This window comes from Papio anubis, chromosome 10, assembly GCF_008728515.1.
Source record: "Papio anubis isolate 15944 chromosome 10, Panubis1.0, whole genome shotgun sequence".
In the NCBI taxonomy this organism is placed as follows: Eukaryota; Metazoa; Chordata; class Mammalia; order Primates; family Cercopithecidae; genus Papio; species Papio anubis.
The window spans coordinates 93,780,569-93,806,200 of NC_044985.1; the positions used below are offsets into that span (position 1 = coordinate 93,780,569).

The window sequence follows — 25,632 nt, forward strand, 5'->3', positions numbered from 1 at the left end:
TAAGTCCATTTTTTCCCCCTCATGTGGTTTTACTTCTGTCTCTTTTTCTGACCCTAGGCACATTTAGCATCAGGATACTCTTATCCATTTCTGAACTGTGAACAGCACACAAACCTATCACAATTTGTGAATGAGCACTGGAGAGGTGTAGGGGTCAAGGGAAAACTTCCCCTTCACCCTCCAAAGGTTTCCTGAACATCACTGACAAAAAGAAGTTTAACAGGATAAAAGGCATAACAACTTATTTGATCATAGTTTTACCTGACACTGGAGCCTTTAGAATGAAGACCCAAAGGTACAGGGGTGATTACCCATTTTTATACTTAGGTTCAACAAAGTATGGACAGCCATGTAGAAATACGATTGGACAAAATAGGCGATCTAATGCTAATAGTCTGACCCGGCCTTGGCCAGTCTAGTTTGGATTCCTGGCCTCTCTGTGCAGCATTCCCTTCTCCTGGATATGGGATAGAACCTTCTCTAGAAGAGGAGTTTTATAACCTACAATTGAAGTAGGTCAAATAATTTTTGGCCAGTTTTTACACAGAAAGGTGGAGGAAAGCTAGAGTAATGCTTTTGGGTTTTATGGCTGGCTTCAAGAAAAGGGAGTTCTGGTTTCAATGACTCTTCTTAGGGAAAAGGGGCTCTAGTTTCTATGACCTGCCTCCTGGGAGAATGAGATTGAGAAGAGAGCAGGACATGGAGTCAGAGAAACATTGTTGCGTCTAGGCCTTCACTTTGGACTATTATTTTCTGAGCCTCAACAGAGGGAAAAACAAAAAAGATAAGAAGGAGGAAGTGCAGAGGCAGAAAAAGAGGGTAATAATAACTACCATTTTGTACTGAGCACCAGGCATCCTGCTGCGCGCATTATCTGGCTTCACTCATTTAATACAACCCTAAAGCTGGGCACTGTCTTTACAGATGAGGAAACCGAAGTAAGAAGTGACTTGCCAGGTCACCCAGCTAGTATCTAGCAGAGCCAGGGTTCCTCCAGCTCAAAAGAAGAGCTCTAAGAGAAATACGAGGGAAGAAGGTTTTTAATTGTTGTTTTAAAGGGCCAGCATAGGCGCTGGAGAGGAAAGGAACGCATATGCAAAGGGTGGAGAAACAAAAGGTGATGTGAAGTCAAGAACCGAGGAGAAGGAACTGTAGGGGAAGCAAAGCGAAAAAAGGTTGAGAAACGCCTTGAGTGCTGCGAGGACTTTAAGATTCAAACAGCATAAGAAGGAAGGTCAGAACTAGGAACACGACTCCCGCGTGCCTCGCCCCGCCCCAGGCGGACAGCAGAGACCGCCTCACGCCAGGAGGAGGCGGAACTTCCTCATCACAGAGTCGCTGCTTCCCGTACAGTCCGGAAGCCTGTACGGAGAAGGGGCGGGGCCAAAACTGCCCGCCCAATCGGAGTGACGCTCTAGTCTTGCCGGGGGACTCGTGGGGTAACTTGCTCTGGGGAGCCAGCGGTATGGCGTCGGGCTGCAAGATTGGCCCGTCCATCCTCAACAGCGACCTGGCCAATTTAGGGGCCGAGTGCCTCCGGATGCTAGACTCTGGGGCCGATTATCTGCACCTGGATGTAATGGACGGGTAACTCCTCCGGGCTCCGGTCGGGCTTGCCGCGCGGGGGGCGGGATCAGCGCACCTTTATTGAGTGCCTGTTGGATGTACCGCGTCCCTGTGCCACCGAGCGCCTCACTCTGAACGCGATGCTAGGAGGGGAGTTGGGTAGGACCCCTGGAGGCTCTGGCAGGAGCAGAACTGTCGCGGCGTCCTGGGTTGCGGCCGGATCCCAAACCTCAATTCCTCCCCTCCCCCCCCACGTAACGTGTGGTCTTCCATCACTTAGGACCCGGAAGCGACCTAAATCTTTAGGACGTTTCTTCACTTTCAGCTACAGAAACTGAGGCCCAAGGGGAGAAGCATGACTTGCCCAAGCTCATATAGCTAGTTAGTGGCAAAGCTGGGGAGACAGACTTCTGTAACGATTAAAGTTGGCACCTGCAGCGAGGTTCCCGAGTTCTGCCACTTGCTGGGTTACCTTGGACAAGCCACTAACCTCATTGAGCTTCAGTTTCATAATTTGAAAAATGGAACTACTAATAGAACCTACCGCTTAGGCATCTTTGGAAGATGAAATGAGCGAGTACATGTAAGGTTTACAGTGCCTGGCGTATATTAAGTTCTCTGTAATTGTTAGTTACATCATTATTAAAAGTCTGATTTCCTATTTTCTCTTCAGGCACCCTGCTCTTCAGGGAGGTCAGTTTTTTGTAAGTAATTTTTAAGCACTGTAGATACAGCACATAATATTGTTTGGAATCAGGATATTAGTTTCTGAAGTTGGTGATAGAATGAGGAAACAACCCCACAGAAAATAGTAAGACTCCCTCAAGATTACGGAAGATTGTGACAGACTTGCAGCTTGGCCCTTCCTGGGTTTGCCAAGTAGTTCTCTGAGCCCCACTGTTAACTGACTATGAAAATCATAAATGCCATTATCTTGAGTGGGGATGGAAAAATAAATTTATTTTAAATAGGTAAAAACCCTGTGTTTCCTCATTCAATTTGCAAATTGTTGTTATTTTCAAAAGGTGATGATTTCCTTTTCTTTTTAATGTTAATCTGACTTTGAAGAATTTTATCTTCCATTGCTCTATGTGGTTAAATGTATTGTTTCTCTTTTGCATTTTACTCAGTTACCTTAGGAGTCCACCCAACTGATAATGACAAAACTTTGACCATAGAGTACTAAGAATAGGCCAAATGTGTAAAAAGTTTAGTAAATGTTCTCTCTCACAAAGGTTGGCCTTTAGTTGGCCATTATATGTAATTGTACTTATTTACTTCATTTTTAACACCTTTGCTTGAAAGCCTTAAACTGTCACAGGTAATACCCTGAGTGTGTACCTCAAAGATAAGTAGCTACATTTTTGTGCTAGAGTAAACACCTAGAGGGTCACAGGATGGAATAAGCTACATGTATATTTGTGAATCTGTTTGACACAGAAAGCAATTTGGTTTTAATTAAACTATGTTTGAGTAAGTTAATGGTTGGGGAAAGTAATTGTTTCAGTTCACCAGTCAGGATTATTAATGATAACCATAATAGCAATGTTTATGAGCACTTGACTATTTCCGTTCTGGTGTTTTTTTGTGTGTGAATTAACTCACCCAGCCGTTTGAAATTGATGTTATTACCACCAGCATTTGACAGCGAGGAGTTGGGCACAGAGAGGTTAAGTCATCTGACAGTGGTCTCATAAATAGTGGAGCCAGGGTTGGAAGCAATGCAGCAACTTGTGTTGTCTCAAATTAAATGCTTTCTGTGGGTCCTAGGTTTACAGGGAATGGTCTTTGGCCTCAAAAAAGCAACTAATAATTTGTATACTTATTTTTGTTAACTGTATACTTATTGTTATTAACTTATTTCATGTCTTTCCTGCTCCCCTGTAAGCTTCCTGAAAGCCAAGTTTTTTTTCTTTTTGCTCACCTATGTATTCTTTGCTGGAAAAGCACCATAAGGAGCTTATGAATGAATGAATGGCTTAATCATAATAGGAGGAGTCTCTCAGGAGTCACTTTTGTCCCCTCGCAGCTCTATGGCAGACTGAGCTCAATAAGATAAATTGGATCCGTAAAATGGATCAGAGTTTTGGGAACAAAAAAATTTAAAAAAAGTATTTGTTTTTTATTTATTCCTCTTCCCCTTTGCCAGGAGGTACTTTGGTTTGGAGAAACTGAATTCTGCATACACAATTTTAAAATTATTTCTCTTTTAATCTTCTCTACTTTCTGAGTTAAAAGCTGTTTTTATTCCCCTTTTGCAAAGGAGAAAACCAGTGTAGGGAGGTTCAGCTTCTTCCCTGATGTCTCACCAGATTCAGCAGAGGCCGGCAGAGCTGGTGCCAGGGCCCCTACGTGATGTGCTGTGGTGTCTACTAGGCTAGGGCTATGAAAGTGCAGCCACAATGTGCCTTCCCTCTCAGGACTGCCTTCATGGTTTTTTTTCCTGGCCCCTTTTTAAAATCTCATCCAACATTACACTTTGGATGTGCTTGTTGTTTTCTAGTCTCCTCCCCACCGAGACCTCCAATTTCTCCCCTGGTTACAACTGAATTTCTTCATTTAGAAAGTCGGAAACCGGTTTGCGGAGTACTGTGGAAGATGGAGCACTAGCATGACTGGATATGTGAAACAAAGGACAAGCGGATTCTCTGGGGAAAAAAAAACTAGAAAACATAAATACATCATGACAGGACAGTGACTAGAATGTGTTCATCCTAACCATGGGAACAGAGCAAAGAATTTCTAAATTAGCAAACTAATTTCTAAATTAGCTACCAGGATTTAAAACTGGGACGATTTCACATTTCTGACTTTTGCTGCATTTCTCACTTTTGGGGGAAAAAAACCAAAACAAAACAAAACAAAAAACAAAAAAACAAAGACTTCCAGCACTGGGTCCTCAGTCTTACAAGGTGACACGCGCTGGAGCTGACAGGGGCAGCGTCACCTTTAGTCATCCGGGATGTACTTCATTTGGTGCCTTTCCCTATCTGCTCTGTTTTGCTCTTTGATGTTATCTACTAACCCCCAGCAGCATTTGAGTTTGTGATTCCTGATTCACAGGAAGATTGTTTTCTAGTTACAGTCCTGTACCTTTTATAGGAAGATTGTTTTCTAGTTACAGTCCTGTACCTTTTATAGCGACTCTAATCCTCCTCTTACCATCTTTGCCTTGTTGGGAGATAGGGTAAATGGCTTGATCTGTCTGCAGTAGATTGTGTTAGAATTATGTAAGTAAAGCTTAGGAGTGATGATGGAATGTGAGAGAGAAAATTGTGTCGTTGTATTACAAAAATTATAGTGTAATTCCAGTGAGTCCCTGGGAGAAAGGGATACCTTTTTATTGTATTTTATTTCTTTCACAGTTAACCGACTCCAGAAAATAAAGGAAAAAGAGGCAGAATAAGATAATGATGAAGCATAATTTTTAATGAAGTTTCTCTCCATTAAAGTGAAATAGTTAAGTGTTTTCCAAGCTGGTCTGTTAACTCCCTCTGGCATTTATTAAAAAGTCAGATTCCTGGTCCTCTTTGGAGTCAGTAGGCTGAGGTGGAGACTGTAAATACATTAGAACTGCTCTCATCGTTACTGTTTGGTAAATTTGAGACACCCTGACTTCATGCTTAGGATTGTAGCCCTTTTTTGTTATGCCTCAGCATAGCCTTTGGGTTTTTTTTGAGACTACTGGTGCGTTTTTGTTCTTCCAGTATACTTTGTGAACCTAGCATTTAATTGATTTTCAGAAGCACAAACTAAGTCACATAACTGTAGGGATAGTATTTTTATACGTTTTGTTTAGGTTTTCCCAAAAAAGTAGAAGTGTATTTTTTTTTTGGTTCTCGTGTTTACTCGGGAGGTGGATATTATACTTTTATTTTTATGATAAATGAAACCTACTGTTAAGACAACAAAACTATTTCCCAGACTACACAGCATAATAAAAGAACAGTATGTGAAATTCAAATCTTTAATTCCAGAGTTGTAAAGCATTCAGTAGGCCTTACTGCCTGCTTCTGTGACCCTTATTTCAAGTTTTAAGTAAACACATACATCTTATCCACAGCCCTGACAATCATTGCTCAGGCAAATGGTAGAATCACTTTTTTAATGATAGAAATTAAACCTCCAAAGACCAAGGTGTTATTGAGTGAAAGTGTCTGTACCCATCCGCCTTACCTGTCCCTCTCCGATGTGTCCTGAATCCTTACCTCTCTCTCTTGAATCTCTTCTCCGCTAGACTTGTTCCCCATTTGTTTCGTTAGTTGTTGTTATAGGGACAGATGAGCATAGTAGTTAAGAGCCTGGACTTGGTAGCCGTAGTGCCTATGTGTAACTCCCGCCCCCAGCGCTTACTGGTTGTGTGACCTTGGGCCTCTGTTCCTCATCTGTAGGATACAGTTAATAAAAGTACCTACCTCATAGGGTTGTTGTGAGGTTTTAATGATTTAATATATAGAAAGTCTTTAGAACTGTGTGTGGCCCACGTATAAGTTTGGTTTTTATTAACAGTCATTCTACCTGTCATCTTAACTGTAAGGCCTTAAACATAGTTTGTATTTTAACTCCCCTCCCACACACCTAATCATTTAACGGATCCGATCAGTTTTGCCTGTTTTGTCATTCTTAGTGTTCCTTGCCACTTACCAAGTGGCAGTTGCAATTACCTACCCTGTTGTAATTTATTTCCCATTCTATCTTATTTATTACTATTTCTTGCTTTAAGATCTTAACTTCATATTTCCAGCAGGACAAAAGTCCAGACAATGAGCTTGGCCTTTGACGCCTCTAATGTGATACTACCCACCTCCCATCCTTTTTTCACACTAGCCAAAGTTGGTCAATACCACTCTCCACGTCTTTGACTATAACTTGCTTGTTTCTGCTTTTGCTTCATTTTCAGCCTTTGTTTCTTTTCCCATCTTTATAAATCCTATTTTGTAAATCTCATGAACTTCTTTCTTAATGTTCTCTAATACTTGCTCTTATTTTATGTATATTTTGTCTATAATCACATGCTACCTGCCTGTTATTGTATAGCTTTTCTTGTACTCCTCATATAGGATAATACCTGCTGCTTTAACAAAGCCCAGATTTCAGTAGCTTAGTTCTAGTTTCTCCCCATGTAAGAGTTCAGTGTGAGTGTTCTTCCATTCTGTGTCTCTTCCATTGTGTAAGGGCTTTGTTGGCAGAAGGGTAAAGTGGCAATAGGAAAAGAATTCTCCTTAACCTTCCGGACTCTGCAGTGACACACGTTACTTGCACTCACAGTCCGGTGGTGAGAGTTATTCACATAAGCCACTTGGATGTAAAGGGAACAGGGAACTGGGAACTGGGATGTAAAGTTGCATGGGTCACTTGAATGTAAAGGGAACTGGGCATGAGAAGGTTTGACTGAGTTGACATCCCACTGACAACTATACGATAGCAGTAGGGTTGTGAATTCTGGTGAGTCCTTAGCTGTCAATCTCTGTCATCTCTTGCCAGTGAGATGGTAAGCTCCTAGGAAAAACAGGAACTGGAGCATATTTCTTTACAAAACAGTATTCTGAAGCACCTAGTATGGTACTTGCATATAGATTTTATTATTATGATTATTGTTTTTATTTTTATTTTTTCTGAGACGGAGTCTTGCTCTGTTGCCCAGGCTGGAGCACAGTGGCGCAATCTCGGCTCACTGCAACCTCCACCTCCTGGGTACAAGCGATTCTCCTGCCTCAGCCTCCCGAGTGTCTGGGATTACAGATGCACGCCACCATGCCCAGCGAATTTTTGTATTTTTAGTAGAGGTGGAGTTTCACCATGTTGGCCAGACTGGTCTTGAACACCTGCCCTTGTGATCCGCCCACCTCGTTCTCCCAAAGTGCTGGGATTACAGGTGTGAGCCACTGTGCCTGGCCCTGGTTTTGTTAAATATTTAAGTAAACTAGTGATAGAACAAAAAGATTAACTGGAGTAAGGTAAAGGATAAATACCGTGGGTCTGGTAGACTTGATTTGTTTTTGTTTTTGAGATAAGTCTCGCTTTGTTGCCCAGGCTGGAATACAGTGGCGCAATCTTGGCTCACTGCACTCTCCGTCTCCTAGGTTCAAACGTCTCCTAGGTTCAAATGATTCTCCTGCCTCAGCCTGCTGAGTAGCTGGGATTACAGGTGCATGCCACCACTCCCAGCTAATTTTTGTATTTTTAGTAGAGACAGGGTTTCACTATGTTGGCCAGGCTGGTTTGAACTCCTGACCTCAAGTGATCTGCCTGCCTCAGCCTCCTGAAGTATTGGGGTTACAGGAATGAGCTACTGCACCCAGCTGGTAGACTTAATTTGAATCCACTTCACAAATTATTAACTGAAATACTTAAGGATATTATTTATCTTGTGCTCTTCAAAGGGGATAATAATAGCATCTACTCTATAAGGCTGTCGTGAAGATGAAGTGAAGTAAATTACAGTGCTTGGCATGTAGTAAACCCTCAGTGAAAGGTGGTCATTATTAATAAACACATTACGTTTCTTTATTAGTCATCTTTAAGAAACTGTCATTTAATGCCCTGTGATAGAAGTGATTAGAAGAAGTCACAGGCCTCCTGAGACAGACTAGGATTCAGATCAATGTTAAGAGTCCAGAACTTACTAACTGGTGTGTGACTTGGGCAAGTCATAAAGCCTGAGGGTTTCTGATTTTGTCATCTCTCCATTTCTACCTGTCATGGGTTGTGAATTACAGAGTCAAATCATTATGAAAATATATATGACATGATTTGTTGAAATGTCAAGAAGACATTACCTGGTAAAACCAAGATGACCCAGTATTTTTAGTATTATTTAATACTGATGATTAAGTATTAAATTGAAAAACATTGCACACAATCCCCTCAACCCGTGTCAGAATTCATATTGAGAGAGATACAGAAACTGAATTGAAAACATTTTCAGAGTAGATTTTGTTTGTCTTGTAGGCATTTTGTTCCCAACATCACCTTTGGTCACCCTGTGGTAGAAAGCCTTCGAAAGCAGCTAGGCCAGGACCCTTTCTTTGGTAAGTGGGTGTTTGCCATCTGAAGCTGGATGTGTTGCTCAAGTAAAGGAAAACTGGATGGTTGATTTTTTTTAACTTCCAAGTTCATCTGGCACCCTTTCCCCAACTTCCCTATGCTGGGTCTTCATTGGCCTGACTCTAGTAACAAGCCAAACTTCTTCCTGCCTCTGGGCCTTGGCTCATCTGTGTGGAAAGGTAGTAGCTTGGCTGGCTGCCACATCTTTGGGCCTCAGGTCATTTGTCAGTTCCTCAGAGAGGCCTTTTTGAGCACCCTCTCCCAAATTAACCTTTATCCAATTATCTTATCACCTGTTGGTTTTCCTCTGAGAACTTCCTTTGATCTGCGATGACTTTTATTAGACTGTAAACTCTGAGGGCAGGGATTGAATCCACTTTATTTACTGTGGTTTTCCTAAAGCTAAGCATTGACATGATCAGGGCTCAGTGTGATTGTTAAATGAGTTTATGAATCAGTTGATTTATGGTCCAGAAGCCATTTGTTTTGTGCACATTGGAGCTTTCTACAAGTGGTGCCTAAATATTCACTCCAATGTCACAGTACAATGTAAATTAAGATTTTTAAGATTACTTAGTGGCCTACAAGTGATTTATATTAAGTTAGCAATGTCTCACCTGTCAGATCTCTTAAACATGAGAAATTGTACACGTTTTTTTAAGTAGTGTTATTTATTTTTTTCTTTTTTTAAAAAAAGAGACTGAGTTTTGTCATGTTGCCCAGGCTAGTCTCAAACTCCTGGGCTCAAGTAATCCACCTGCCTTGACCTCCCAAAGTGCTAGGATTACAGGCTTGAGCCACCAAGCCTAGCCTAAATAGTTTTTTAAATGTAACTTAGAATTTAGTAGACCTTAGATTCTTTTTAATCAGCATATTGTTGACCAGTTTTATGAAGGACTCTGTGCTGTTCGCTATGGTAGTCATAAGCCACATGTAGCTACTAAAATTAAATAAACTTAAGTTCATGACCAGAATGGCCAATATGGTGAAACCCCGTCTCTACTAAAAATACAAAAATTGGCCAGGCATGGTGGCGCACGCCTATAATCCCAGCTACTCAGGAGGCTGAGGCATGAGAAGCTCTTGAACCTGGGAGGTGGAGATTGTAGTGAGCTGAGATCATTCCACTGCACTCCAGCCTGAGTGACAGTGTGAGACTCCATGTCAAAAAAAAAAATTTTTTTTTTAAATTAAATTACATAAACTTAAAAATTCAGTTTCTCATTTACATTAATCGTGTTGCAAGTCTTCAGTCACATATTGTGCAGTGCAGCTATGGGACATTTCCAATATCACAGAAAATTCAGTTGGATACAGTCTTCAGCCTCTGCATAGGATCCATCTACTTTGAGTACACCAAAGAAAATGTACATTATTACCTCATTTATGTGGCATGAGGAAACAATGTTCCACCAATATGTTCACCATTTTGAAATTTCCAGATAATGGGATATAGTCCTCTGATTATCTAAACTTTTTTTTAAGCCATAGTTAGCTTATATAGCAGATACCATGACTTTTCCTATGAATTAAGGTTGTTCTCATGACCGTGAGAGGTGGATGAAATACATAGCATTGTTTGCTCCCACTGTACAATCAATGGCCAGAATCCTCGCTTCTGGCTTTGTTGTGTGAATTTTTTTAATGCTTTCTTTTTTTTTTTTCCTTTTTGCTCCCTTTTATTTGGGCTCCCATTGTCACACCATACTATTGTCTATATCATTTCCTGTCAGTGCCTTTCCTTTTAACAATCCTGTGTTGCTGCCACCACACACAATCTGCTTTTTCTTGTTGTTTTTAATTTGTTGATAAACTTGCTAATTAATATTTCTAGAATTTTATCTGAAAGATAAATCCATTTACTTTAATGTTTGGGTTTTGTGACCCTTGTTTTTCGGTTTTTGGCTTTTTGTTGTTGTTGTTGCTTTAAGAGACAGACTCCGTCTATTACCCAGGCAGGAGTACAGTGATACAATCATAGCTCACTGCATCCTTGAACTCCTGGGCTCAAGCAGTCCTCCCGCCGCAGCTGTAGCTAGGACTACAGGTGTGTGCCACCATACCTGGCTATTTTTATTTTTATTTTTATTTTTTTACTTTTTGTAGAGATGGGATCTCCCTGTATTGCCCAGGCTGATCTTGAACACTTGGGCTCAAGCCATCCTCCTGCCTTGGCCTCCCAAAGTGTTGTGATTGTAGGTGTAAGTCACTGAGCCCAGCTACCTTTGTTTTTTATATTAAGGAACATTTGTTTAATTCTTGGATTTTGGTTGTTGGATAATTGATACATGAATGTATTCTAGGACCAAGATTACATGTTGTGTTGTATATGTAACGCTAACATTCTTAACTCTTCAGTTTTCATGTTGAGTAGAAATAAACGTCTAAGAAATAAAGTGATAGGGAAAAGTCTGTTCCTGTTATTCTCTAAATCAGTGATCCTCAAGTACTTTGTATAAGGACTCACAATTCCTGAAGACCCTTGCAGGTCATCCATGAGAGTATATCAAAACTATTTTCATAATACTAGGAAATTATTTGCCATTATTTCTACTGATGGTAGAAAAACATTGATGAGTTAGTTTGCTTGTGCCTTAACCAACTCAAGGCAGGGACTATATCAGGAGTTGTTATATTCTTCATCATCATGCATTTGCAATAAATATCCTTGATGAAGCAGTACAAATTAATAAATCTTGGTCCTTGAATACATGCCTTTTTAATACTTTGTGTGACAAAGTAGGAAGTGCATATAAAGCACTTGTGCTGCATTGCTGCATATTGGAATTGGAACATAATGGTTTTCTCAAGGAAAACTACTTGTACCATAGAGGTATGATCTGAACTAGCTGCTTTCCTCCAGAACACTATGTTTATTTGAAAGAACAACTGACAGATAAACTATGGTTTTTCAGACCTGGCTATTGTAATGACTTTTAAAAAATGTTAACTAAATGAGGCTGTCTCTTCAAGGAAAGATACCTTGTCAGTTTTTGTTCCCAAAATTAGAATTTTGAAGAACTTGTGTATCTTACCACTGTGGATTTGATAGCGTCCCAACAGTTAACAAGCTTTTCTGATGAGATCTGTAGTTATTTTAACAAATGTAATTTTGGGGTACTATGGAATGAAATCTGTCACTGTTTGTAAGATGTGTATAACTCAGTAAATCAGTACTTAAAATACCCATTCAAAATACAAGACAAACAATGGGTTTTAATGTAACAAAGAATGAAAAGCTTATTAATAGGGTTTACAGAGTGCGCATTGCAGCTAACCTTTATAAAATTACCACTTAGCACATTTAAGGTAGGCTAGGCTAAGCTATGACGTTTGGTATGTTAGGTATATTAAATGCAGTTAGACATAACAGTATTTTCAATTCAGGATGAGTTAATTGGGATGTAACCCCATTGTAAGTCATAAAACATCTGTGTTACAACAGATTGGATATGGAACAGATGTGAGAATGTAGGTGTCTTCTATTAAGCCAGACACCGAAGACTTGCAAAAATGTAAAACAAACAATACCACTCTTAATTAATATGTAATAGGTATCTTTTTTGAGACAGTCTTGCTCTGTCGCCCAGGCTAGAGTGCAGTCGTGGCCTTCATACGTCCTTGAAGCCTCAGTCTTCCTGGGCTTAAGCAGTCCTCCCACCTCACCCCTCCCCTCCAGTAGCTGGGACTGCAGGATCACACTACCATGCCTAGCTAATTATTCTGTTGTTGTTGAGAAAGGAGTCTTACTACGTTGCCCAGGATGGTCTCAAACTGGGCTCAAGCCATCCTCCCTCCTCAGCCTCCTAAGATTATAGGTGTGAGCCACCGTACCCGCCAAAAATTACATGCTTTAAAATGTCTTAGTTTGAATTTCTTATACATTAAATATCTATAAATATAACCCATATCAACAGAAGTTTCTTGGGGTCTTTATTAATTTTTAAGAGTGTGAACTCCTGGACTCAAGCAATCCACTTGCCTTGGCCTCCCAAAGTGCTAGGATTACAGGCTTGAGCCACCACACCTAGCCATATATAGTGAGTGTTTTTTTTTAATGTAACTTAGAATTTAATAGAACTTAGATTCTTTTTAATCAGCATATTGTTGACCAATTTTATGAATAATAGATTATGATTGTAATAGATGATAATAGAATGATAATAGAATGTTTGAGAATTGCTGATCTAATGTTAACTGTACACGGATTTGCTGAACTACTGACTCCCTAAACACATAGAAATTCTCCATTGAGGGTTGCTAGTGGTTACTGGATGCTAGAGATTGAGTAAGGATGACATAGCTAGTAGTCTGGTAACTTACAGAATGAATAGAGTAGGTATTTTCAACCAGCTTGAATTTTCCTTGTTTATAATTCAAAGAATAAGAAACACCAGATTTAATACTTTTTTTAAAGAATAAAGTTTTACCTATTAAAATATGTTCTAATTTAGGCCGGGTGTGGTGGCCCATGCCTATGATCCCTGCACTTTGGGAAGCCAACATGAGAGGATCACTTGTGGCCAGGAGTTAAGCGAAACCTCATCTCTATTTAAAAAAAAAAAAAAAAAAATTCTCATACAGTTACTTTTGGTGGATTAGAAATACAAATGTTAATCTTGACTTTATTAGTCAAGCTTTATACTCTCTTTTTCTGACTTTTTTTAAAAGGCTTTGTTGTATTTCATGATTGTTCTGGAATGTTAGAATTTTTTTTTCTTAAGTATAGCTTGGCTGTATCAGAAATGTGCTTCCTCTAGCAAAATAAAAAACTCAAAACCTCTCCTCACTACATTTATCAAACACAGGATGCTTCACAGTGTTATTTCTTGGTTTAGCTTGTTTTAAGCTGCCCTCTCCTTCTCATGAAATGCTGTTATGATTTAAGTCAAGATCTTTAAGCAGGCCATGCCCATTTTCACCTTATATGTTTATATGGATCAAGCTTTAGCATTAGGATGGATATCAGGTTTCTTGTAGTCAACATGTCCTTCCCCCTAAATTTGTTCTTGCAGTCTTTTGCCTCTCAATTAATGGCAGTTCCATTCTTCTAGTTAATAAGTCCAAAATCCTTGATGCCATCTTTGTTTTCCTCTCATCTGTCTATCCGTGGAGGATCTTCTCGTCCTCCACATCTCATCCATCCACAGCTCTCTTTGCTCTTATTTCAGAACATATCCATTCTGAATTGCTGCCATCATTTTTCACCTGGGTTATTGCTATCGTAGCTTCCTCGGTCGATAGTATCTTGTCACTTCACTGTGGTGATTTCTCCCAATGGCCTGCAGAATGCCGTAGGGTTTCTCCTCACCACGTGCTTCCCTGACCTCTGACTGGTGTATCTCCTTCCCCATGCACACCAGCCATATTAACTGCCTACCTAGTGTGCATTTTACTTCCTTATTTTGTTTATTGTTTGACTGTCCCATTAAGAATGTAATCCCTGTGACAGGAGAGTTTCATGTTTTTGCTCTAACCCTAGGACCTAGAATAATTAATAGTGCAGTAATTGCTCAATAAATTGAAAGAAGAAATGAAAAGAATCACTTAATTTTCCTAGAGGAAACTAGTCTGCATGGATAATATGACATATTCTTTAAGTTTTGTAGAGTGGCATTTCCTGGACCTGGACCTAGATTTCCTGATTTTTAGATGTTAACTTTTTATATACAGCACTGTATGCTTTTTGTGGGAAAAGAGTTTTTGTAAATGAATTTAAATAAATCCTTGTCTTCAGAATAAGAGGAAACTACCTATACTGAATTATAACTATTGAAATAATGATTTGTGTGATGCCCAAAGAGTTCATATCCGAAGTGGCAAAAACTGCATACAGGTTGGCTTCCAATAGCATGAACCAGGTATTTTTCAGTAATATTTTGAAGTGTCTTTTCTTTCTAGACATGCACATGATGGTGTCCAAGCCAGAACAGTGGGTAAAGCCAATGGCTGTAGCAGGAGCCAATCAGTACACCTTTCATCTCGAGGCTACTGAGAACCCAGGGGCTTTGATTAAAGATATTCGGGAGAATGGAATGAAGGTAAGAAACCAGTGATGAGAGTGTTTTGTAACATTCACTCTCAGTTGGGAAAGATTTGCTGGAAACAGGAAATTTTCTCTTTTTTTGAGACAGAGTCTTGCTCTGTCACCCAGGCTGAAGTGCAGTGGCACAGTCAGGGCCCATTGCCTACTTTAGCAGCTGTTCTTCATCTATGATGCCAGGATTTAACTTCTTTGTCAAATAGCATTTATATTTCCACTAATATTTTCTGAAAGCTACTGCTTGTTGGAAATACTTACATTTAATAGTCTTGTTAACTTTTGAAAAATAAGAACAGGTATTTCTACTGGGCCTGCTGTGCCACAATAATGTAATACAGAGGGAATTGTAAATGTCAATGTGATATAGCATATTTGTGTCTGTTACAGGTTGGCCTTGCCATCAAACCAGGAACCTCAGTTGAGTATTTGGCACCATGGGCTAATCAAATAGATATGGCCTTGGTTATGACAGTGGAACCGGGGTTTGGAGGGCAGAAATTCATGGAAGATATGATGCCAAAGGTAAAAGAAGTATTTGATTTTGGGGTGAGACTTTTACCGTGTGTTTATTCAGTAAGCATTTATTGAAAGGCTTATATATTTAGGCATAACCTGTTCTGAAGGTGAGGAGATGGGGATGCTTACAGATCATTCTGATACAGTATATAATAAATGCTGTAATGGATTTCTGATTTGGAAATCAGAGAAGTATTACATCTTTATCTTGAAATTTTCTGTTTCTTTGAGACAAAGTCTTGCTCTGTCACCTGGGCTGGAATGCAGTGATGCAGTTAGGGTTCATTGCAGCCTCGACCTCGTGGACTCAAGAGATCCTCCTGCCTCAGCGCCCTGAGTAGCTGGGACTACAGGTGCACACCACCATGCCCAGCTAATTCTTACATATTTTAATAGAGGGGAGGTCTCACTGTGTACCCAGGCTGGTCTTGAACTCCTGGGCTTAAGCTGTCCTCCCTGCTTGGTCTGCCAAAGTGCTGGGATTAGAGGCGTCAGTCACCACGCCTAGGAGTCTTGAAATTTTCTTTTGAAACTGTTATCTCCGTAACCTTTAAATCTCTTGGAAGTTGTCATTGACTATTGAGGATTTGTCTGTCTTCTTTCCATGACACACAGTCTCTATAAAGACATTACAGCTTGCTGTTTGCCAAATAGAACAAAGCTTGCTATTAAAAACCAAGTGTTCCCCGGTAATATATTGTATTGGTATAGTTATTGTGTGAGACAATTGGAGTTTTAAGTGCTAATTTTGGCTGTTGGATTTTTTTGTTTATTTGGTTGTCTACCCCCCACCCCCACCAACATATCCACTTTAGGAGTTACTTATTTCCTCATGTATATATCTAGGTTCACTGGTTGAGGACCCAGTTCCCATCTTTGGATATAGAGGTCGATGGTGGAGTAGGTCCTGACACTGTCCATAAGTGTGCAGAGGTGAGATTGCTCTTCAACTCTGACTAGACCAATTTCCTGTCAAGTATGTCTCCAGGACATTGTCTCATGGGCCAGCGATTCCCTCTATGGTTCCTAAGTTGACTTTCTTTCTTGGAAAAGTATTTTTTGTTCACATGTACAACTAGGAAAATAAACAGCCATAAGTGGATTTTTTTTTTCTTTTTCTGAGACAGTCTGTCTTTGTGGCCCAGGTTGGAGTGCAGTCGTGTGATCTCTGCTCACTGCAATCTCTGCCTCCAGGGTTCAAGCGATTCTCCTGCCTCAGCCTCCTGAGTAGGTGACATTACAGGTACCTGCCACCGTGCCTGGCTAATTTTTTTTATTTTTAGTAGAGACAGCATTTCACCATGTTGGCCAGGCTGGTCTCGAACTCCTGACCTCAAGTGATCTGCCTGCCTTGGCCTCCCAAAGTGTTGGGATTACAGATGTGAGCCACTGCATGCGGCCCATAAGTGGATATTCTAAAATCACATAAATTGTTAAATAGTAAATCCTGGTTGTCTCAGGAAGGCTGAAGAAAGTTCTTTTTTAAAAAATAATATGTTGAATTTCAGCCCTTTGGAAGATCATTAAGTTCCAGGGCCTTGGAAGTGAGAAATTTTTCCAAAATATGGAATTAAAAGATACCTCGTCTCCAAGGGGGATAAAAGTAGAGAAATCTAATGGACCTAATTATTACGTTATTCTTTAGAGCCTATATATTACTTAGTAGTTCCTTGTAAGAACTTGCTAGAACCATTTTTGATTAAAATTTAGCCCTGATACCCCTTTGGCTGTCTCTGTATACCTCTTTGGCTATCTGTATACAAATAAAAACTTTTTTTTTACTTTTTTTTCAGATAGCTAGTCTAGCATAGTCAGGCTCCCGAGGATGCCAGCCCTCCTGGTAGCACCACAAGTGATTAAAATAAAACTCACATGACCTGCTTTTCTTTCACAGTGTGGTGTATCTGCTTCCAGGTTCTGTATAACTCTCACACTTTTCTGCTTGATATATACCCATCAAAAGCTTGACAGTAGTAAATACTTACGCAGGAGGGGCTGGGCAGATAATGACTGAGCTCATAACCTTTTGACTGCTTGTGGAATTGCTTTGTACAAACTGTGCTTTGCCAGTATACTACTCTGCTTTTATGCCAGAGGTTGCAAATTTTTTTTGTGAAAAATCAGACCTTGGTGATGATCTTAAACAGCACGATATGAAGAACTCCCACAAGCTTAGCATTCCAATAATGGAACACTAGGCATAAATGGGTTAACTGAAGAGATATTTGCAGTGTTAACCCTATAAAACTTACCTTTATAATTTCTGTGAGGAATATTGTTAGAAATGCTGTCATACATAAAGTGACACTGTCTGGAAAAATTTTCCTCAGCCTGTGGTTCTCCCACTTCTCCCTCTTTGTTCTAGCAGTGAATCACAAAGCAGATTGGGTTTCCATCCTCGAATCAAATCCTAGGAAGCTCAGAGTTAAATTTGGACCCAATTTTTTAGCTTTTCTTTTTTAATTTCTTTGCTTCCATATTTAAACATATGTTAAAAACTTTTTTAAAGCCACTTCAAAACCATTCTGGAATGCAATGAAGTATAAAGAGAGACATTCATTCCATTTTTTGACACAAAAATGAGAAATCACTTTAATTTTGCCATAATTTATGGATAATTTCACATGGTAGCAATAATTGTCCTTTCACACTCACAAATTAAGAATAAAAGTTTTTTTTTTTTTTAACTAACTAATAAAAGCATTGGTGCGTATTGGGAAAAACCTTAGTGGGCTTGAGGAGTAAAGGCTTTTAAACCTTATCTAAAGAGTAGCAAAGATACCATGTAGATTATTAAGAGTTGGTTTACCAGAAAGGTCAATGATTTCTTAGACACATTTAAAAATAATCTCACATCCTCATTTGTGAACATTTTAAATTTTTCTTATTGAACTAGATTGCTTAAGTCTGCTTAATCTCAAAGTGGCTCTCATATGATTGAAATGTTGACAGATGCAAGGGTAGACATTCTAGTCCAGGAATTCTGTTTTAGGTTTTTCTCCATTTTCCTTTGAGGCGTAACCTAACTGTTTACTTCTTCCAGGCAGGAGCTAACATGATTGTGTCTGGCAGTGCTATTATGAGGAGTGAAGACCCCAGATCTGTGATCAACCTATTAAGAAATGTTTGCTCAGAAGCTGCTCAGAAACGTTCTCTTGATCGATGAAACCATAAGGAGCCCAATGTTTCTGTTCATGAAATCTCCCTTTTACTGGAAAACAGGAATATTGACTACCAAATCATAATGCAATTGAAGCTGCACTGCTTTTTTGAGCAGTTATTCATTCCAGTGATTAAAACTGATTGTGCAGAATATTCTAAGAGGTTAGAAATTGGTGTGTATAACTATGTTTTTAGTGATGCAGCTTAATGATTAGTGAGTAAGATACTGTTTTTATTGAGAGACTTGATTTTTATAAAGAGTAAAAATACGGCTGTATTAAGGTTACAAACAAAAAGTGTCTTAATGCCTAAGGAGGGCATATTGACTACACTACAAAAACAAATTTTGTCTGTACTTCTGAAAAGAATTTTGTTGTTTCTCAGCTGTTTTCCAAAAGCAAAGGAAGTCTTTATGGTTTTTTTCTATTTCATGTTATCTGTGATTTGTTTATAAGTTTGGGTGGGATGGCATACCATATTCTTGGTTCTTCAAATCTATCACTTTTAACCTTACACTTGATGTGTGAAAACTATAAAAACAATGTATGAAACCCAGGGGTTCTAAATTACAAGCATAGATTTTATCAGGGTGTTTTGTCAAAGCAGATTACTCAGTGATTCCTCCCCACCATTCTTAAGGACGTTAAATAATGCTGTTGTGTTAGCTCTGAGTAGAAAGGAAAAAGTAAAACCTCTGTTTGGAAGTAATACTGGGTTGAATTCTGACCGCCCCTTTCTAGCTGGACCTTTAACAAATCACCCAATCTTTTTTGCATTTCTCCTAACTCATTTATACATTAAATGTAATTATAACAACTGTGGGGTTGTGTTGAGAATTAAGAGGTAACACTATATACCTAAAGTTTCCAGTACTAGTCCCAGAATTTAGAATATGCTCAATACAAAGTAGATAGCATTATATAAGTTTATATTTCGTGAGTTATAAAGTACTTTGATATATTCTCATTAAATCTGTAAATCACCTCTATAAGTAAGTGGTAATAATAAAGCAGGTATTTTTGTCCTCATTTAAAAAATGAAGAAATTAATGCTCAGTAGTAGGATGGTACCCTGAAAGGATCTAGGAAGTGGTAGAATTTCTGGTCTGTACTTTTACAAATGGAGCCCTTGGGAGGTCGGTTAGGTAAGAAGCTTTTTACTTAACATTGTCTTATTTCCAGTCTAATTTTACACTGTAGCAGAACCAGATGGCTGAGAATATTCTGGAACTATGTGTCTTGACCCCAAGGATATATTATTTTATTCCAAGAAAGATCAGGTAGGCGAAAAGATGACAGGATGCAGAGTCAATCCATAAACTAAGTATTTATAACTGTTTGAATTATAGAGAGTCTAAAAATATGTGTCAGCTATTTCATTCCTGTAAATACTCTTGCTGTGTTATAAATATGGCAAGAAATATCAGGACCAGTATCAATAGACTTCTTGAGGCTACTATAAGTTTTGAGAAATAAGGTTCAAAAAGTAAGAATGCCAACAGTTAAGCTTAGACTAGAGCTTGCTTGGGTTTCTTCCTGCATTACAAGGTAAAAATTTGTTAATGTTTGTTTTTATTTCAGCTTAGGAAAGCTTTGTGCCATGAGTAGGTCGCATTTAATAACAAGCAACACAAGGTATATAGAAATAACTTTAATTAAAAAACTTACATAGAAGATTATAATATCAGACATGACAAAGATTTGAGTTTATTTGCCTGGACAACTTGGGTTTGTCTGGCTTTTGTTTTCTTTTTCTTTAAAAATAAATGTACAGTAAAACTACAAGCAAAAGTTTGTCAGTATTGAATTTGGATTTTTTACCCCTTAAAAGGACTAGTATAATTTCCAATCTCTAACAAAAACTTAGTGTCAAATCTCACAGATTAGGCCAGATGGCCAATATTTTCAGTTATGTGGGTAGTACAACTTGAATAACCTTTTTACATGACAAAAAGTGATTTATATAAATTGTCCTCAACTTTCACATATAAAAAAATGGTTTTATAGCTTCAAAAGGAATTTTCTTTCATATATACTCTTTAGTATCCAAATATTGAAGCTTTGTTTTTTGAAAATGTTTAATTCCCAATCTAGGATGCAAGCAAGAATATATGTTTATTTGAATAGAGTAAGCTATGGCAAAGAATGACCAAATTAGCTAGAAATAGAAATCAGGCAGAATTACTAATTTCTTGCTAATCTAGAAATACAATCTTTTTTTTTTTTTCAAATTTTATACTGATAGGACTTCACTGTTTGTGGCTCATTTTAAATTGGTGTCTTCATGAGACACATTAATTGGTAAAACTCAAACTGAGTTTTCAAAGATGTGATAGTATTACATTGCACCAGTATTTAACTCAAATTTGCTTGCTTTATTTTGTTAGGAGTAAACAGAAAGTAGCCTGTGTTTAGTCCCAAAGATATCGATGATTTTGGATAAAGAAGTTTTGTGTTATCTGGTATATAAATTTCTGTAAATAACTTCTACTGTTGGTTAAACATGTTAAACAAAAAAACAACAAAAAACTTAATCTCTATATTCAAGATGTTCAGATGTCTTTTATCAGTGGAAACCTGTGTTTTATCTATACTGCAGCTTACATTTCATAGGGTAGTTCATACATGCATTTCCAAGGGGAGTGGGTCATTGCCAGTGTTTCAAAAACTACATAGGGGGATGTGTGTGTGTATGTTTATTTTATACACACATATTTGTATATTCTAATATATTAAGGCAATTTTAATGAATTACCATGTATATAAAAAAATAGCTGTCACTTGGCGCACAGGTTTGTATATATGTGTATATATGTGTATGTATGTATGGTGTGGGTACATAGTCTTAAAAATTACCCAGTAAGGTGATTTGACATCAAGTTGCAGCAATTAATATCTTGGTGTTTGTAAGTTGCATGATAAACACAAATGACTACCACTTGTCTGTAGATGAAAAGCTGGTTACCCTTGTGGTTCCAGAAGGAAAAACAGACTTATCTTGCCTGTTTCATAAACAGCATAAAAGATTAATACATGCAGAACATGCTCTTATTCTGGAGGGGATGGGAGATCCAGAACAGGGCTTTATTTCCTCCCATCTTTCCTACATTTACATAGTTTTCTTAACCTGTTCCCTGTCACCTATTTTTTTTAACATTAGTAAGTCCTAGATCAAAGGTTTTGTATTCTTCTATTCCATCTGACTGCTTTTTTGGATGGTGGCCATTCTCTGGTACACTGGTACCGAAGATTTCACCATGGAAAGCTGTGCTTGACCATTCAACCCGATCGTTTTTTTCATCTTCACATAATAAGGCTGCCATGTCTTCACCCTTCAGTGGAAAAGTCCGTCGTTCCCACCACAAAGACTGAAAGGGGAAACATTTTCAGTTAAGTTTCAACTAATTTGTTTTGTTTAAATTCATCTAACAAGTAATCTGTACATATCTATATTGTAATAATTATTGTTCTGTTCTTTTAGCACGTAACTGTACAAATTTTCATTTCAACTTAAATAGCAACTCAAAAGGGAATATACTAAGAATTCTTGAGTGACTTTTGGGATTTATTTCTTTACTTTGCTTCTGCCAAGAAGAGGAAATGCTGCCACAGGCAGTGGTCTTCATTTCCAACCTAAGAGCACTTTGGGAAAGTGTTCTCAGGTTTGATATACTTCTACAATGTCTTCATTTTCATTATTAAAGGTACCTATTAACTTTTTCTTTCCTGAGCTTTCTGCAACTTGCCTGTTAATTCTATAATCTCCATTCCATTCTAGATCTAGTTCTTTTTCAGTGTCTATTTATGAAGAAAGGTGTAAGAATTTTATGGATGCAGTGTTAGAAAGCAGTACCTTTAAGGTAGGAACTGGGTCTGTGGTGAGGCATGTAAAAATCTTAAGATATGAGGAGAAAGAAATAGTAGCTAACGTTGGCCATGTAGCAGGTGCTATTCTTCATCAATCAGGTTTGTTTTGTAATGAAACTTTGATAGTACTCCATTCTCTAATAGATGAATGAGTACTTGGAGGTTCGTATTGACTTGTTACACAAGGTGACTGTAGTTAGTAGTGGACACAAAATGCTGGAATACAGATCTTCTCTACCTAACTATCTTATTGAATTTGTTATGTAATGATGTAATAAAGAAAATAAATTTTTTTCAAGTAGTTTCTACAAACAAGTAGTTAAAAGGCAAGGAATGGGAAGTTTAATCATATATATTGCACTTACCTTGGTTTCTTGGCTTTGATTTAAAGAAGGTAAGCCATATGCACACAGATCCTGGTTCTCTGAAGGAAGCTCAGGAGGACTTGCAGCAGCACATTGCTGACTGCTACTAAAGTTATTAGGGTATTCTTTCAAAAGCAAGTCATGTCCTTCAACATTTTTACTGTAAGCTCTAGCAAGAAAATCAGGAAAACACAATTATTTGTTATTTTTTGAGGTCTTGAAAATTTATGAACAACCCAAGGTATCACTGAGTCAAGTTAACTTGGTAACTTTAAACAGTTTTGCCCAAAGATTTTTAAAAATTCCTCTGGTGCTATTTATTACTTTCGTACTCAGAGGATGAAACAGTACTTTATGAAATATTTTACCGAATTATAATAGGGGGAGGGGTGTTCTTGCTGTTTATTTGGTTTGTTTTTGTCTTTTGTCTGACTAATTAAACAAAAGATACTCCTTAACTAAAACAACTACCAGACTTCACACAATCTTGCTTTTTGAGTTTTGGCTCTTTTAAAAATGATCAAATGTATAATAAATATAAAATAACAGGGATTTTCTCACATAATAATTATGTCTGATTTACTTCCCCTTCCCTCAAAGCTCATTTGTGTTTCTAAAAGTATTTTAGGCTTTTTTGCATTTTAGACTAAACAGGTTTCTTGAGAAATTTTTTATTTTTTTAAAAAAAACATATTTTAGAAGTAGTGATGTTAAAATGGATTACCTAAACTTCAGTCCCCAGTGTGAGGTCCATTATTAAAGTAGATTGAAATGAACTACTTCATATATACAGAGAATTTTCACATTGTTAGTTAAATCTATTCCTGAGGCTGACAATATAAGAAACAGTAAAATACAGAAACTAATTTCATCATTATAGAATTAGCTCAAATATATTTTGAATACAAGCTCATTCTGTGTAGTATTTTACTTCTGGTGCACAAATCGCTGATGTTACAACATCATGGTTTCCTTTTCAGTGGTCTCACCGAAAACTCATGCAGAGGTTTTGTTCATTTCACATGAATTCTATGGTTTGGGGTTTTAAATTTATAACCTGCCTGCTGTTTCTTCTGTGCCACTTGCTTTGCTCCCATAGTGACCACCTGGCTTGCTCTCTCTCTTCATATTTTTTGTGCCTTAGGGAGAAGACTTCATCAGAAAGATCTTCTATCTGGAATTAGAAATAAATATTTTTGCTTTTATCAGAAACATTCTGAAATATAAGATCAGGCTGGGCACGGTGGCTCACGCCTGTAATCCCAGAACTTTAGGAGGCCAAAGTGGGTGGATCACGAGGTCAGGCGTTCAAGACCAACCTGGCCAAGATGGTGAAACCCTGTCTCTACTAAAAATACAAAAATTAGCTGGGCGTGGTGGTGGGTGCCTGAAATCACAGCTACTTGGGAGGCTGAGGCAGAGAATTGCTTGAACCCAGGAGGCGGAGGTTGCAGAGAGCCAAGATCGTGCCACTGCACTCCAGCCTGGGTGACAGGGTGAGACTCTTGTCTCAAAAAAAGAAATACAAGATCGAGTTTCAAGGTTTCAAAGAGTTTCTCATGTAGAAAACAGTAGGAAGCAAACTAAAATGCTATCTGTGTAAGTTGAGAGAACAAATGTTATCAGATGAACTTCAAATTCCTATAAAAGGGGAGTCAAAAATGTTTTAAAATTATTTTATTATTGTTATTTTTAGACACGGGTCTCTGTTGCCCAGGCTGTAGTGAGTGCAGTTGTGCAATCATAGCTCACTGCAGCCTCGAACTTCTGGGCTCAAGCGATCTTCCCACCTCAAAAAACTTAAAAATACTTGTTTACTATTGGTTCATATTTGAAGACTTCGGTAGACTACAAATGAGTTCACAGTGCTTTCCATTTGCCATAGCTTAGTACCAGTAGTCTTAATGCTTTGTTCATTCAAGAGCTTTTATGGATTGTGGAGGACACACTATTCTAAGATGTTAATATCAAAGAAAAGTATAAAACTAGCTTAAATCAGAATTAATTTAATGAATGACTTATCTAGGTTTCGAACCTGGAATTCTACCTTGGTTATGGTATTTAAGAATTTGGGTTTCTTGGCTAGGATCATTCAGAAATGAGGAAGAATACATTAGAAGAGGAAAGGGCATTAAAAGGTAAATTTTGGTAGTTGAAAAACGTGACCACTGGACATAGAAAGATTGTTACTTGACAGAAACTAAGTGTCTTCAACAGTGTCTTCTAGAGACCATCACTTTGGAATTAGTTTGGTTATAAAGTATTTTTCCCTATAATCTTATCTTGATAAAATTTTATCCATACATATTCACAACCCCTTACCTGCAATTCCAAAATCCAAAAATCTGCAAAAACAAATTTTTCAGAATTCATTTGGTGACATAGCCTGATCTGTAATGATGTGAAGCTATTTTTAGTGTTTATCCAACTCAACTATGAATATTTCACTACAGAAACATTAATGTCTGATTCCTCTTACACCCTAGACTCTACAGGTATTACATGATGTATATACCACATTACTTTTTTAAAGTCCGAAATTTTCCAAACTGAAGAGCAAATTGGCCCTACGATTCTGAAAATGGCATTTAAACCTTAAAATAATGAGTGAGACTAATCTCATGCAGAAAAATATAATACTGACAATGAATGTGGATATTCATGTAAATTCAGTATCTCAAAAACTCATAAACAAATGCTGTATTTTTTTTTGGCTTTTTAAATTATTGTGTATTTGTGTATTATGCTGGTAGTCAAATTTGCACAAAACATTTTTTGAATATTCTTTTAAAAGAACTTCCTTTTCATAAGTGAAAGGAAAAAAAAAATCAGTGTAAGTTAAAGGGTTTATATATTCCATTAATTCCCTGAATGTCAAAGCAAGCAGGTTTCATTATACATAATGTATAATTATCCCATTAAATGAAAGGCAGCTTACCTCTTCTTCGCCTAAATTATATTCATCCAAAGGCTGAAGAACAACCATCCTCCAGCTGTTGAAGAGAAAAACCAATGTTAAACAGCTTTTATTTATCTAAATGTGGTAATTTTATACTCTAAGCACAGC

The 25,632-nt window shown here is 38.0% G+C and overlaps 2 protein-coding genes across 13 annotated transcripts in view; one reads left to right on the top strand and one right to left on the bottom strand.

Moving 5' to 3' along the window:
* The first annotated feature begins 1,361 nt into the window (after positions 1-1,361).
* On the top strand, positions 1,362-20,118 carry RPE (ribulose-5-phosphate-3-epimerase). 7 transcript variants are annotated; one of them, XM_009182969.3, is made up of 7 exons: positions 1,444-1,576; positions 2,240-2,270; positions 8,518-8,597; positions 14,515-14,654; positions 15,044-15,178; positions 16,019-16,105; positions 18,216-18,500. In XM_009182969.3, the coding sequence occupies exons 4-7, from the start codon at positions 14,517-14,519 to the stop codon at positions 18,336-18,338; spliced, it is 483 nt and encodes a 160-aa protein (XP_009181233.1). In that variant the 5' UTR covers positions 1,444-1,576; positions 2,240-2,270; positions 8,518-8,597; positions 14,515-14,516; the 3' UTR covers positions 18,339-18,500. The 7 variants fall into 7 exon arrangements, with proteins under 7 accessions (XP_003907947.1, XP_021779639.1, XP_009181229.1 ...); XM_021923946.1 differs by having other exon boundaries at positions 1,447-1,587; XM_003907898.4 differs by lacking the exon at positions 2,240-2,270 and having other exon boundaries at positions 1,362-1,587; positions 18,216-20,118.
* KANSL1L (KAT8 regulatory NSL complex subunit 1 like) overlaps positions 19,970-25,632 on the bottom strand; it is a 140,013-nt gene continuing 134,350 nt past the window's right edge. For all 6 annotated transcript variants that reach the window (XM_021923942.2, XM_021923944.2, XM_021923941.2 and 3 more), the window contains exons 12-15: positions 25,504-25,558; positions 23,627-23,739; positions 22,566-22,734; positions 19,970-21,701 (exon numbers count right to left, since the gene is read on the bottom strand). In XM_021923942.2, coding sequence (XP_021779634.2) covers positions 21,471-21,701; positions 22,566-22,734; positions 23,627-23,739; positions 25,504-25,558 — 568 coding nt within the window. In that variant the 3' untranslated portion in view covers positions 19,970-21,470. The remainder of the gene's footprint in view (positions 21,702-22,565; positions 22,735-23,626; positions 23,740-25,503; positions 25,559-25,632) is intronic.

Bases quoted from the DNA above. Each gene is read 5' to 3' on its own strand.
- RPE (XM_003907898.4), top strand. From the start codon at position 1,466: ATGGCGTCGGGCTGCAAGATTGGCCCGTCCATCCTCAACAGCGACCTG. The intron at 14,655-15,043 runs GTAAGAAACCAG...TGTCTGTTACAG, and splicing joins TTCGGGAGAATGGAATGAAG to GTTGGCCTTGCCATCAAACC. The intron at 16,106-18,215 runs GTGAGATTGCTC...TACTTCTTCCAG, and splicing joins CTGTCCATAAGTGTGCAGAG to GCAGGAGCTAACATGATTGT.